Source organism: Artemia franciscana, chromosome 4 (assembly GCF_032884065.1).
Source record: "Artemia franciscana chromosome 4, ASM3288406v1, whole genome shotgun sequence".
NCBI lineage: Eukaryota > Metazoa > Arthropoda > Branchiopoda > Anostraca > Artemiidae > Artemia > Artemia franciscana.
The window spans coordinates 34,676,253-34,690,543 of NC_088866.1; the positions used below are offsets into that span (position 1 = coordinate 34,676,253).

A 14,291-nucleotide genomic window follows, 5' to 3' on the forward strand; every position below is an offset into this window, starting at 1 on the left:
TGTATACTAGTATTGATGTTTCAAAAACTGAACAATTATTACAAAATAAACTGGAAAACAATTACCATCTAATCAAAAAGTCAGCAATAGGTCTAGACATTGATGTTCTCATGCATTTGGTTAAATTATGTAACAAATATTCCATGCACTTCCAGTTTCGAGATTCATATTACAAACAGGTAAGGGGCCTTCCTATGGGAGCACCTCTATCAGGCCTACTCGCAAATATTTTCGTCGAGAATCTTGAAAATTGGGCCCTAGATTCGTATTTTCTTAATCATGTGTTTTGGGGACGTTTCATGGACGACATAATTTTAGTTTGGAATTATGGCGAAAGTGAACTTAATGGTTTTCTAGAACATTGAAATACTTACGACAGAAACCTGCAATTCACTCTAGAGACCGAAAGAGATGGAAAAATACCTTTTTTAGATGTATTGATAATACGCAGTGTGAATAAACTTGATTTTACGGTTTACAGAAAACCTACGCATAATAATAGATACCTTAGCTTCAAATCTAACCATCCTCCACAGGTTAAAAGAGGTGTGGTAATATCTCTTGTGGATAGAGTACTTAATATCTGTTCAGAGCCGTATGTTAAAAAAGAATTAAATTTTATTACAGACATACTTTTTGGCAACGGGTACCCAATTACTCTCATAAATACTGTTATTGCTCAAAGATTAAAGATGCATTCTTCTGAAGCCTTAAATCCCACACCAGTAAATGATTCGAATAAACCCACAAGCACGATTTACCTACCTTATATTCCGAAAATTACTTCAAAACTGAAAAAAGTTTGTTTAAAGAACAATTTACGTGTTGTATTCACAAGCAATTTAAGTATAATGAATCTTGTCAATTCTGGTAAGGATAAAACCCCAATTACTCGTCTACGAGGGGTGTATCAAATACCATGTAGTTGTGGAAATTATTACATTGGTCGAACCCCCCAAAATTTAGGAACAAGATTACAGCAACACAAAGAAAGTATTGAAAAAGCATTAAAATCTAAAAATAACTCCATATCTTTCGATTCAGCTTTAAGTAATCATATTTTAAAAAATCCAAACTATTATGTTCTATTTGACGAAACAATTCTAATTAGCAATGACCTAGGAATCAAACAAACTGTCCGTGAGGCAATCGAAATCAAACGAAACTTCAGATTCAGATTCATTTATTCAAAAATTAAGAAACTTAAATAATAATACATCCCTAAATAGAGACTTGGGTGAATACACACTCAACCCTATGTACACAAAATTAATTATAGAAAATAATCTAATTGAAAATAAAACAAAAATAGGAACGAAGAAAAACAAGCCCAATATCAAAAGAACTATCAGATTAGCTGGAGAGAAGGCAAATATCGCAATAAGAAATCATTCCAATATTTAATAAATACAGTTAGTGAAATGAATGAACCTTTTTATCTTGTAAAATGTTAGCTTTTATCAGACAGTCTTGGCTGAACTTTTCGTTAAGAAGTAATGATGCCAAGGCTATTTTAAAATAAAAAATGGATTTTTAACTCAGAACTTTTATTGTAAGTGTTTTATTGTTTTTTATTTTTTCTTTGCTGAAGACGGCCCTTAGATATAGGGCCGAAATATTCAAATAGGTTTTGTTGGTTCACTGTCTTGGGAAAAAAGTCCTCATTATTCTCTCTTTTGTTGTTGTATTATGGAAAGGCAGTGTGGTCTTCGTCATTATATAACACTATCATTTCTATTCCTTTACAGGAAGCAAACCTCAGGAAAAGACACAAAAAAAGAAACAACTTAAAATAATTGGAAGAAGATCAAAAGTATACTTTTATGGAAAAACACAATTACCTTTCGTTCACGATGGAGCTGCAAAGCACTTTCAGCCTCGCTCAAGTTATCCGGCAATGCCTGTTCTTCCATCTTCTTCATCATATCCCTGATCCAAGCTTCTAAGTCTTGAGCATCAGCAAAAAATTTTAATCGCTTAAAAGCATCAATTAAAGCATCTTTCCTGGACGCTCGAAGCGACAATAGATTTTTCCATTTTTCGCGAACATCGCCCAACTTTTCGTTTATTTGCTCAGACATATCAGGAAATTTCTGAATGAGTCGTTCCGTATCAACTTCATGATCCTAATAATAAAAAAAATTAAGTAAAACTTGAAGTTTTTCTTCACTTTCCGGTTTAAAACAGAGGAAATATCAAAAATATTCCTCCAGCCTATCATTTATGGATTGCCGTTCTTGAAACTTGTATGGCTTGTCTTTTTCTACGCTTGATATTTAAATTTAAGGTGTCTAGTCGGTCTAGGTTACTAAAAAACCTGGATTACATACATTGAATTACATGAATTACAATGGATTATGAGCTCGAATTGAATACAAGTTTCACAATATAGCACTTTGAAATCGGTTAAAATGTCCTACAGCCTAAATATATCTTTTTTACGTCACTTGGTAGGTTTTTTCATGGCTGATGGTATATTCTGACACACCTTTGCAGTTTGACTTTCTTTGCAGTAGAAAAAAGTATGTCTGACTATTTTCCCATCTTGTTTTTAAACTCATATAAAACTCTTTCTTTTTTTGAAAATTGATTTGTAAAAATATTAAAAATGATATGGCGGGGCTAGGGCGTATCCAGGATTTTCGTGTGGAGGGGGAGAGGTTATCAATTTTAGCAATTTTTTACATGTTAGACAAGAATTAGGGGGGGGGAGGGGTTCAAACCCGGTACCCTCCTGGATCCAAGACATAAACGTATTAATTTACGACATAATCACAGGCAAGAAGCGTTTCCACGAGCTCCTTGCACTTTTTCTCCCAAGCCACCAGCAAGAATTTCAGTAAAATTTCCGTTTTCATAGAGGAAACATACAGTTTTTAGTTCTGCTTCTAATACGCTTAAATAAGTTCCCGGTGCGGAAAAAAATAGACAAATAAAATTCCTGAATCTTCTTCATCAGATGTTTGGGCCATCGAACCGTTCATAATACTGAACGGTGTAATCCTGGCAAAGTTTTCCATACGAACCAAAAGTAAAAGAAACAAAATCTTAATCCAAACATATGCATCAACTGATATTTGATTTGAATACTGATTCCAACTGCGAAAAATCTATCAAGTTAAAAGTTACTCATTGAAAGATGCTGGCGTTAATATGACGTTTTAGCTGTATATATAAAAAGTGGATTATGAAATGAAATTTGAGTGTATGGTACTCAATGTAAGTAGTTTTATACTATACATAGAAAAACTTGACAGATCTTATCAATTAAAAAATAAGGTTTATTAGGGATTGGCCATAGAAGCAAGTTCATTATGCACTACAAGCGTGATTCATGTTACCCGTGGATAATAAACTTATTACCTAAATAGATACGAGATATGGAGGCAATTAATCAAACAGTAGAGAACCTTAGACCTTAGATCCGCCTGTGCCACCAGAGGCACTCAGGGCATCCTCGAGACTTCGCCAATCTTTTCTGTATTGGGCAGCTGCATATACGTTTTCCCAATTGGGTTGAAGAGAAGCAAGGAAATTGCGCAGATCAGACTTGTATGGTCGTCGCAGTGTTCCGAGGTCTTCCCCGTCTCTGAGTTCCGTTTGGGTGCCAATGTAAAGCGGCTTTTGGGTTCTGAGTGCCCTGCATTCGGAAAATATGGCCCAAGTATCTCCACGTCCGAGCTCTAATGACATCAGTCACCAGAGACTGGTTGGCAAGTTTGCGGACTTTTTCATTTGTGATTCGGTCTGAAAATGAATATTTAAAATTCTTCGAAGACAATTATTCTCGAAAGCAAGGATTCTCTTCGCCTGTTGTTTGTTCATACTCCAGGTTTCGGCTGCGTAAAGGAGGACTGGGATGACCTTACTGTTGAACAGGCGTAACTTAAGCCGGCTCAAGTAATTTTTAGACTTCTATATGCGGTTGAGCCTATTGAAAACAGCATACGCCTGATCTGTTCTGGTCATTATTTATTTGGATGTTGATCCCGTATTCTCTACTATGCTTCCAAGGTACCTGAATTCCACCACCTATTCAATTTCCTCATTTCCACATCTGATATGAAGTGGGGAATCAGTAGTCACCATTGTTTTGGTTTTGCTCAAATTTATTCTAAGGCCAAGTTGGCTTGTTGTTTCGCAGACCCTGTTTAAAAGCTATTGCAGACATTGCTTGCACGAGTGTAGCATTGCAATGTCATCTGCAAAGACTACGTCACCAACTGCCACTTCGGCAAAAAGTTTGATGCAATAGTCGCGGAATTGCAGAAAATGTCAATAACTAATATGAGAAGTAACGGCAACAGTACACAGCCTTGTTTGACGCCAGATAGAATTCCAAAGTATCGGGTTTGGCCTTCCGGTGTCTTGATGCAGCACTCGCTGTCCTCGTAAAGAGCTAAGACAATTGCTATGGTTTTTCTTGGGATCCCACAATAAGGAAGGATCTTCCACAAACTTGCCCGATCTACAGAGTCGAAGGGCTTTTCAAAGTCTATAAAAATTATGAAAAGCTTTGAGCGCCATTCCCGACTTTCTTCAGTGAAGACTCGCTAAGTAAATATAAGATCGGTCCAAGAACGGTTAGGGTGGAACCCGTATTGTTCATCCCTTAGGTGATTTTCGAGCTCATTTTGGATCCTCTTTAGAATGACATGACCCAGTAGTTTACCGGGGACCAAAAGCAGGGTTATTCCTCGCCAGTTTCCTGGGACAGTGGTATCACTACATTTTTATCCGTGCCCTCAAATTAGTGGGATTATTTACAATCCATGGTTAGGGTAGTTTTGCGGACAAATTTTGGGATGGTTTTACAATCTATGGATAGGGGTAATTCTGTGTATTAATTTGCATGGAAATTATGCATCACTGTTAATGATTAAATAAAAAAAAAGAAATTTTTTGCAAGTAAAGAGCGACATTGAAACTCCAAACGAGTATAAAACTCTAGCGTTTCCTTATTCTGTTTTTACAGGTCAAGAGACTATTTTGTTAGTGGACTTGTATTTACCATCAATAAAAATAGATATTATATAAGTTCTTTGTTATTTCCAGTATTCGCTTGAAGTTCCAATTTGGATTTAAGGTATAGCGTAACCATCATAAAAAAGTGAATATGTTTACCATTAACAGAAACAAATTAGATCTAAAAAAAAAATTATAGTATTTACTTGAAGTTCCAATTTGGGTTCAACGTATATTATTTATTTTATTTTTCACCCACACGATACATAAAGTAAATACGGTGGAGTAAGAATAAATATAAAAAAAAAACAAAGAGAAAAACAAATACACACACAAAGTCAACGAAAAAAACGGATAAGACGGTGGTGAGGGGATAGGCACGCAGAAGCTGTACTGGAGAGTTTTTTGTGAAGAATCTCCGAATTTGAAGTTATATCAGGAACTGAAAATTTTCTAACGAGAGTCCGGTTTTTTGTCCAAGGTGGAAGATACAGAAGAAATTTGCAAAATTTGAAATAAGTTTATTTGAAATAATCCGGATTCTTTTTAAATTACCATTATTAAGAAGGGGGAAATTGAAGCATAAGAAGGGGGGATCTGAAGCATAAAGGACAGAATGATCACAGAAAGTAGAATAAAGTTTGGCCAGCGCACTGGTCAGTTTGGCCAGCACAATAAAGTTTGGCCAGCGCACAGCGCACTATTGTAGGAAGCCTTTTGCATTTTGTAGGTTAGTACAAACAGATTAAAGAAAATAATTTTCTGAGAAGCGTTCTATTGATAATAACAACCGGATAAAAAAAAAATATAAAGGACAGTACCACAAAATATGTTGTTCTTCGGTGGGAAGGGGGTTGCTTTTCACCCTTTTGCAATACATGTATTTTTTATGCACTTAAGCGATTAAAAAGATATTCTATCATGGGCACTTCTTTAGAATAAAGTTTGGTGATGACTTTGTGTACGTGAAATCAATTTTTTGCTAATATTTTTTTTAAAAGTAATATACTGTAAATACAAGATATTTCAAATAATTAGGTAAGAAAATCAGAAGAAAATTGAACATATCAATGGAAATAAAGAAACAAAAAGGAAACTCATTTCCAGAAAAAAGAGGGAAAAGGATTTCAATCACCCATTCAAATGTCAGAGTACCCATCTCAGTCCTAGCTTCGGTGAGAGAATAATAGAATAAAAGTAAAAAAACAAAAACCTGGGCTTAAAAGCTTTAAAAATTAAAAATTTTGAGTATCAGTCCTCCCACCTCACTTTCAGTTTCCATGGCCCAAAATCGCCTTATATTAGTTCTGACTAAAGGTTTGTAAATATTCAGAATAAATTAGTATAAAAACCAAAAATACAATACTTTTAGCTTATTATCAATAGCTTGTAGCTCCATTTCAAAATTTTCTTGTTTCCTTTGGGCCTTTTCAACCTGCTCAAGAGTTCTTGGTTTTTCAGCCTTGGACAGGCTAACAGTTTTCTCTATTAGGCGGTCTTCCGTATCAGCAATATCACGATTGAATCCATGAATTTCTAGCGCACCTTCTAAGTCCATACGGTATTCTTCTATATCTTTCCTTAGTTTCTGCCACCTATAAAATTAAAAAAAAATATAAAAGCCAAGAAAAATCCATTTCAATTTTGTTTATTTACAATTTAGCTGTTAAGAGGTAACGTTGATGAAATCTGTAAAACGAACAGGTCATAAAATTAAAAAAGAATCCCGCTCCGGGTAAAGTTTAGGGCTGCCAACTGGACACACTTTATGTCAAAAGGACACATTCCCATGTCCCAGGACGAAATGACACAAGGAGGACAAAAAGACACAATTCAGAAATTTCAGACACAAAAGGGCTAAAAAGGGACGCGATTTGTAAATTTATGGCATAAAATGAAACGTTTCCCAACTGGATATATATCTTGGCAAAAATAATTGTCACTTTTCACCAAAGTAGTACTTCTTTTTAGCATCCGGGTTATTCCAGATATCCGTAAGTAAAGGATTTCCTCCAAATTAAGGGATTTACATATTTATAAGAGTTTCGTGCTTTCCCACTAAGTCATTTTGTATGAATTGTTTACGTGAATTTTTTTCTTTTTTCTTATATTTATTACCGACTACTTTGAAAAAGGTTTACAAAGCGTCTTTTGGTCAATAGCACAACTGCAAAAAAATAGCCTTTAGTTTTTGGCATTACATGATGGACATATTTTAGCTAAAAATGAAACATTTTAAATGGCAAAAAAGTTGGCAACCCTGGTAATGTTTAGGTGTAAGTTTAGTCTTAAATTTTAAATTTAGCGTCACAGTTAGCAAAACTGATTACAAACAAATTTTTCTTCGTAAATTGGCAGTTTTCACTGTTTTCTTTGACAATATGAACAATACAGCAGACCCATTCTTATGCAGTTCCATTAGAAGCTACCTCATGTTTTTCAATTTTCCCATCACGGTTAACTTTGGCGGTAGTTTTATAATTTACGCATGTCCGTCTAACCAATCCTGTGAAGACAGCTTCGCAACTTATGGTTCGGATTCTTATGCATTTATGGAAAAATTCCCTCTCCATCATAGACAAATTTCTTAAGTAGATTCTGAAATGGATTTCGTTAAATCAATTTTAAAAGATCTATTAAAGTCTGATAAACGAATCGTATGGATTGTGGCCAAGCTCCATAATCTTTTGAGTTTTGAGCAAATCTTCAAGATTTACCTCTATTCAGCAAATGCTTAAATCGTGCTGTTTTTCACTCGGCCAATTATTCAAGGCCCAAAAAATAATAACTATTAAGAATAGAATGCTTTCATCAAAAAGCTGTTCAAGAAAATAGGCATTGTCAAAGCATCACAATCACAACCCAGTTAGAATCTGAATAAAAAAGGCAGTAAAAACGGAAAAGCATCTTAAAAGCAACATACTTCTCTGAAAAAATCTAATGACCTCCCCCCCCCCTAATCTAAAACTTTCGACTGTATGATTGCATTATGTACAATAAACACCATAATGTATGACAATGCTAGGAAGTGGGAGACGGGCAGTTGTGTTAAGAATTCAATAAGATGGAAAAATATTCGAGTTACTCTAGATAAATCAACAGTAGTAGAATTTTGTTGGTAATCAACAGTTTAATATTGTAATATTTAGAGACAAAAAGAACTACCCAGTTAACCGTTTAGTTTTGTTTATTTTGACGGTTTAACCTGGTAACAGTAAAAAAATGTCACATTACCCTAAAAGCTTCATGATTTTGAAAAAGCCAAAATATAAACCTTAAAAATCTATGAGTTTCAGGTACAAATAGACCTGAGATGGGTCCATGGGTAAAAATGTTTTTATGTGTATGCCCTAGGTATTTTAACCTGTCAAAGCCTCTGTTACGATAGGCTTAATCCTGGAAGTCTGGGAGGAATCATTGACTCTCTCCAAAATTCAAGCTAGGGTTAAGTCTTCATTAAATCACCATTTTGTAGCTATTTTGAAGGATAGATGTTCGTCATGTTTATCAGATGTAATGCTATAGCGTTGCCTATAGTAAAGGTCATAAGGCTCCAATGTTTTATTACTTATTATTTTTTCCCCCAGAGGCACTTCGTATAAAAGAGGTGGTCGTACAAACTTCGTAGGGGTTCAAGCGATTGGAAATCGGAAGCTCTAGTGCCCTTTTTACGAGTCAAAAGCGATCAAAGGGCAACTAGCCCCCCACGCCTTTTCCCCCAAATGCATCCGATAAAAATTTTGAGATAGCCATTTTGTTAAAAAGAGTTGAAAAGTACCTCAAATATTGCTGTAGGTTCTTAACACGTGTGTCCGTCTTTCACTTGAATCTTTGGAAGTGACAGTCAGAGATGGAAAAACATTGAGTTTTCCAACTTAGGGTGCTTTCCACTTCGAGATTATCGTTAACAATGATTTTTTTTTTTTTTTTTTTTTTTTTTTTTTTTTTTTTTTTTTTTTTTTTTTATACTGATATCCAGTTCAGCATCGCAGAATTCTAACATAGCCTATCATACCATTAGAAAATTTTTGTTCCGGTTTTATAAAATACTTAGTGATTTCTGATTCTAGCAGGGATTCAAAATGAAAATAGTAGGGGTATAATAAGTCTTAACCTAATTGAAAGCTGATAGGACTCTGTGTATAGAAGATTCCAATTAATGCACATGAGAATCTTGAGGTTAATGTTAAAAATTGTACTTTCTCATAGACCCTTCCAGAGCATTTTTGACTTCAAAAGTCCTTAGACTAGACAGTTATCACACTAGTATATTTTTAACAATGTCTTGAATTCTTAAATTTGACGCTTGAATGAGACGTCCCACGTCAACAATTATCAAAGAAAGGAAAAGTTCGTCTCTTCACGTAACTAATTATAGTCACTCGACGTGGAATGCACACTTTGTAAGAGACCTACCAATTTCTCTGCATAGAATAATAGCAGATTGTGGATCTAAGATTCAAATTCATCCATGCCCCTTGAAGTGTATTTCAAATTCACTTCTTTTTTTCATCCTGTTGTATTAGCTCTCTACTTAGGATACTCACAAGAAAAATATGATTAGAATCTTGTGGCTAGAACTATATACAGGACTTCCAAAGATGTGTTTAAGCTAATATTAGAGCACTGTACATACCTATCGTTAAGTTGAGCTCTTTTCTGCTGAACAACCTTAGTATCACTCCTCCCCTGTTGCACAAGTTTATCAGCACGATCATTAATATCTTTCATACGTGCAGATACAACTTCAATTTCCTGGTCATCTAACTTTCTCTTCAAAGATAAACAATGCTCGTAGTCTTGACCAACATCACCGGCCTGTACCATAAGTTCTTTATCTCGTATCCATCCTTCCATACTTTCAACACTACTGTTGAATTCGAGAATGTCCTTAGCTTCGTCAAGACCTCTCCCAAAACTGGCAGAGCTTGATAATAATTTGTGCCATTTGCTCATTAGTGATTCCTGTTGAGTTGCAATTGTCCGTGAGCTAGTATGTCCTCCAGTTACAAGGCGATCACCTGCATAAAATTAAGATTTCATTAGATAAGTGACCTATACTAAGGTAGCGGTCGAACAAGAAGTGGCCAAACGTCGCTAAAATCACTGCTCTTCTTTTTGGAAGTGACTAATATGAAATTTCCAAGTTAATTGCGGGATATTCGGAATCAAACCTAATAATACTTTCCCGAAGGCATGACATTATATGGTTTAATAATTCCCAAAAAACGCTATATATCTCGAGACTTTTCCCGAAGACATAACGTTACGTGATTTAATTCTTCCAAAGAAAAGTTATATATTTGGAAAACTTCCCCAAAGGTAGTACGTTATATAGTTTAATTCCTCCCAAAACACTGTGTATCTTGAAATTTAGCCCAAAGAGAGTGACATTATATGCTTTAATAACATTTTTTTTTAATCGACCATAAATGGAATTATTAGTTTTATCACAGCCTCTTACAAAATTGGCAAAGTTTGATAATAATTTATGCCATTTACTCATTAGTGCCAGTGCTTCAGCGTCCGTTAGCTTGACTCTTAAATAGGTTTGTAGCAGCAGTTAAAGATTTGCAGCCTTTGGAGAGGGACAGGAGCAGGTGCCACTGTCTTTTTTTAGGAGCACAATTTGTTCGATCTAATCTAATTGAAAACCTGAGAATCAATTCTGTTTATAAAAACAGACCCTCAAAGTAGAACTACAAATTTATGATAGATACAGAGAATTTTTCTACTATCGGAACTCGCACACGGAACTTAAAATATTTTTTACGCTTTGATAAAACATAGGACTTAAGAGAGATACATCATAGTAAATCCGTTGCAAAAGGGCCTACACAGAATAAGGCGCAAAATCCGTTGCACAAGTGTTGAAACAGAATAAGGCACAAAAACCGTTGTGTAAGTACTTACACAGAGTAAGGTGCAAAATCCGTCGCTCATATACTTACGAAGAATAAGGCATAAAATCTGTTGAGCCTGTACTTACAAAGAATAAGGTACGAAATCCGTTGCGCAAGTGTTTACAAGCAAATAAAGCACAAAATCAGTTGCGCAAGTACTTGCACAGACTAAGGCACGAAATCTGTTTCGCAAGTACTTACAAAGAATAACGCACAAAATCCATGGCGCAAGTACTTAAACAGAATGAGGATCAAAATCCGTTGCGTATGTACTTACGAAAAATAAGGCGCAAAATCCGTTGCGCAAATACTTATAAAGAATAAGGCGCAAAATCTGTTGCACAAGTGCTTACAAAGAATAAGGCGCGAAATCCGTCACGAAAGTGATTAAACTGAATAAGTCGCAAAAATCGTTACGTAAATACTTATAAAGAATAAGGCGCAAAATCCGTTGCGCAAGTACTTACACAGAATAGGGCACGAAACCCGCTGCGCAAGTACTTACACGGAATAAGGCACGAAACCTGTTGTGCAACTACTTACAAAGAATAAGGTGCAAAATCCGTCGCGCAACTACTTACAAAGAATAAGGCTCAAAATCCGTTGCGCAAGTACTTACACAGAATAAGGCACGAAACCTGTTGTGCAAGTACTTACAAAGAATAAAGCGCAAAATCCTTCGCGCTAGTACTTAAACAGAATTGGCGCAAAATCCGTTATGCAAATACTCACACAGAGTAAGACGTAAAGTTGGTTGCACAACTACTTAAACAGAATAAGACGCAAAATTCGTCACGCATATACTTAAACAGAATAAGGCACAAAACCCGTTGCGCAAGTACTTACACAGAATAAGACGCAAAATCCGTAGCGCAAGTACTTACAAAGAGTAAGACACAAAATCCGTTACGCAAGTACTTATACAGAATAAGGCGAAACTCAAATTAAAACAAATAAAATACAACACGCACATAGAACAGCTTAAACCAATCAGCTGAACTAACAGAAGTTCTGGGTGTTTTGTACGATCAGAGAATATGCTTCTGACAGACTTGTCATTCTCTAGTAAAAGCTAAATCAATTACCATATACCAAACAGCTGAAATGTATTAACACCTCGCTTAAGGTGTCTAACGAAAAGGAGTCTTTTAAACGTGAATCTGAAATCTGAACAGACGCGAAGAGGAACTTAGCGAATTTGAGAAGAAGAGTAAGGGAATTTTTACTAAAGATTCATGAGAACGCTAGAAATATACATTTTTAAGCTTTACCAAAATTTGTACCCAACGTAAAACGTTGTATGGTTTAATTCTTCCCAAAAAACTTTATACATCTCAAGACTTTTCCAGAAGGCATAACGTTTCACGGTTTAATTCTTCCCAAAACACAACATATTTTGAAATTTCTCCCAAAGACATGAGGTTATCTGCTTGAATGCTTCCCAAAAAATCTAGTTTCCCGTTAAAATTAGGGTAATAGGCTGTCGATTTTGTTATATGCCTACAAACGCAAGGAACTTTTCAATACCTTTTTCGCGAATAGCATCAACTGTTTTTTGGTGACCAGCCAGCTCAGCATGGAAAGTCTGATACCATTGTAACTTCTTAGCTTTTTCATCCAAATTTGTAACGCCGCCTTTCGCCAATTCAGCATCAATTTTAATTTGTCTTTCGTCAATCCACGAATTGGCCTAGTATTAAAAGAAACTTAGAAAACACAAAAGAATAAGAAAAAATAAAATAAATGAGAAAAAATCGATGCCTGTGGAAGCTTATTGCTGACTTTTTGCGATATCTTCCTATAATTTTATTAGCTTGAGTCTATTTCATAGCACTAAAAATGTTAAAACCATCCTACTTCTAAAAAGACGAACAAGCAACATCAATTAAGTGATTTCAACTCAAAACTTTGTGAAGTAGAAGCTAACAACCTTTACTGCATGGCTCTTTTAGATATCTTTTAATAAATCACACAATACCCATGGAACAAGTATCCAAACTAAAAATACCTCAAGTTCAAATGTCGAGTGGTCAATATCCTTTACCCACCACTCCAAAATATTTCAAAAGGAATTCCAAGAAACTTTTTAGAACATATTATAACTCTACATAATTTATAGAAAGCGCCTAACACTTTGCAGACACCATAGTCTCAATAGGAGAGGTAATAGGATAAATATATAGATTATAGAATAAAAGACTACAGATTCTACAATAATAGTAAACGATTTATTTTTGCCCGTTCGTAAAAGAAAAAAGAACAGAACGAATACAAGAAAGGAACCAAAAAATAAAATTAAAAATAATTTTTTTATTTGCACTTACAGATCAGATGTATGGGCAAAAACTCGAATTTTTAAAACGCCATTTTTGTCTGCACTTATTTTGAATAGATGGCACAATGGAAATTGGGTCTACCATATTCCAAGATCTTAAACGAATGTGTTTCTCTCGTAGAGCGGGAAACGAAGCAAAATCTGAGGTAATTGCTATATATATATATATATATATATATATACTAGCTGTTGGGGTGGCGCTTCGCGCCACCCCAACACCTAGTTGGTGGGGGCGCTTCGCGCCCCCCCCAAGCCCCCCCGCGCGCGTAAGTCGTTACGCGCCATAATAGTTACGCGCCATTGTAGTTGTGTCCCTATGTCCCACCTGTGAATATAGATAGATATATATATATATATGGTTTTAACTACGTAAAACTTGCGAATATACAACATTCTTTGCTGTCCCATTGTCTTTGCATATAAATAGATTGTCAGGTTTACCGACTCTTGAACATGCAACATATAATGGTCCATGGGAAAACAATCTGTATTCAGATCTATACCTCATGATTCTAATGATTGCCCTTGAGCTTTGTTGATGGTGATTGCTAATCGACCATTCCCTGTCCCGGTGTCCCGGTCGTCATTTACATCCCCCTGTTTCCTCCGGTGTCCCCGTTGTAGTTGTGTCCCTGTGTCCCGGTCGTCATTTATATTCCCTGTGTCCCGGTCGTCATTTGTATCCCGGTGTACCGGTCTGTATATACATTCGTTTTTTAGTTTTGTTTTTCTCCTTTATTTTTTTCCTTTTTTTTTTCCTTTTTTTTTCTTTTTTAGCTTATTTAGATTTTTAGATTTTTTAGTTTTTTTATTAGTTTTTAGTTTTTTTTTCTTTTTAGTTTTTTTGTCCCGGTCGTCATTTATATCCCCCTGTTTCCCCCGGTGTCCCCGTTGTAGTTGTGTCCCTGTGTCCCGGTCGTCATTTATATTCCCTCTGTCCCGGTCGTCATTTGTATCCCGGTGTACCGGTCTGTATATACATTCGTTTTTTAGTTTTGTTTTTCTCCTTTATTTTTTTCCTTTTTTTTTCTTTTTTAGTTTATTTAGATTTTTAGATTTTTTAGTTTTTTTATTAGTTTTTAGTTTTT

General features: G+C 35.4%; 1 protein-coding gene across 1 annotated transcript in view; it reads right to left on the reverse strand.

The window, feature by feature from the left end:
• Positions 1 to 14,291, reverse strand: part of LOC136026346 (spectrin beta chain, non-erythrocytic 1-like) — a gene marked incomplete in the record, with an annotated part of 229,939 nt that overhangs the window by 56,948 nt on the left and 158,700 nt on the right. The window contains 4 exon segments of the mRNA XM_065702858.1: positions 1,842 to 2,126; positions 6,332 to 6,560; positions 9,602 to 9,986; positions 12,396 to 12,558. Of these exon segments, the coding sequence (XP_065558930.1) occupies positions 1,842 to 2,126; positions 6,332 to 6,560; positions 9,602 to 9,986; positions 12,396 to 12,558 (1,062 nt within the window).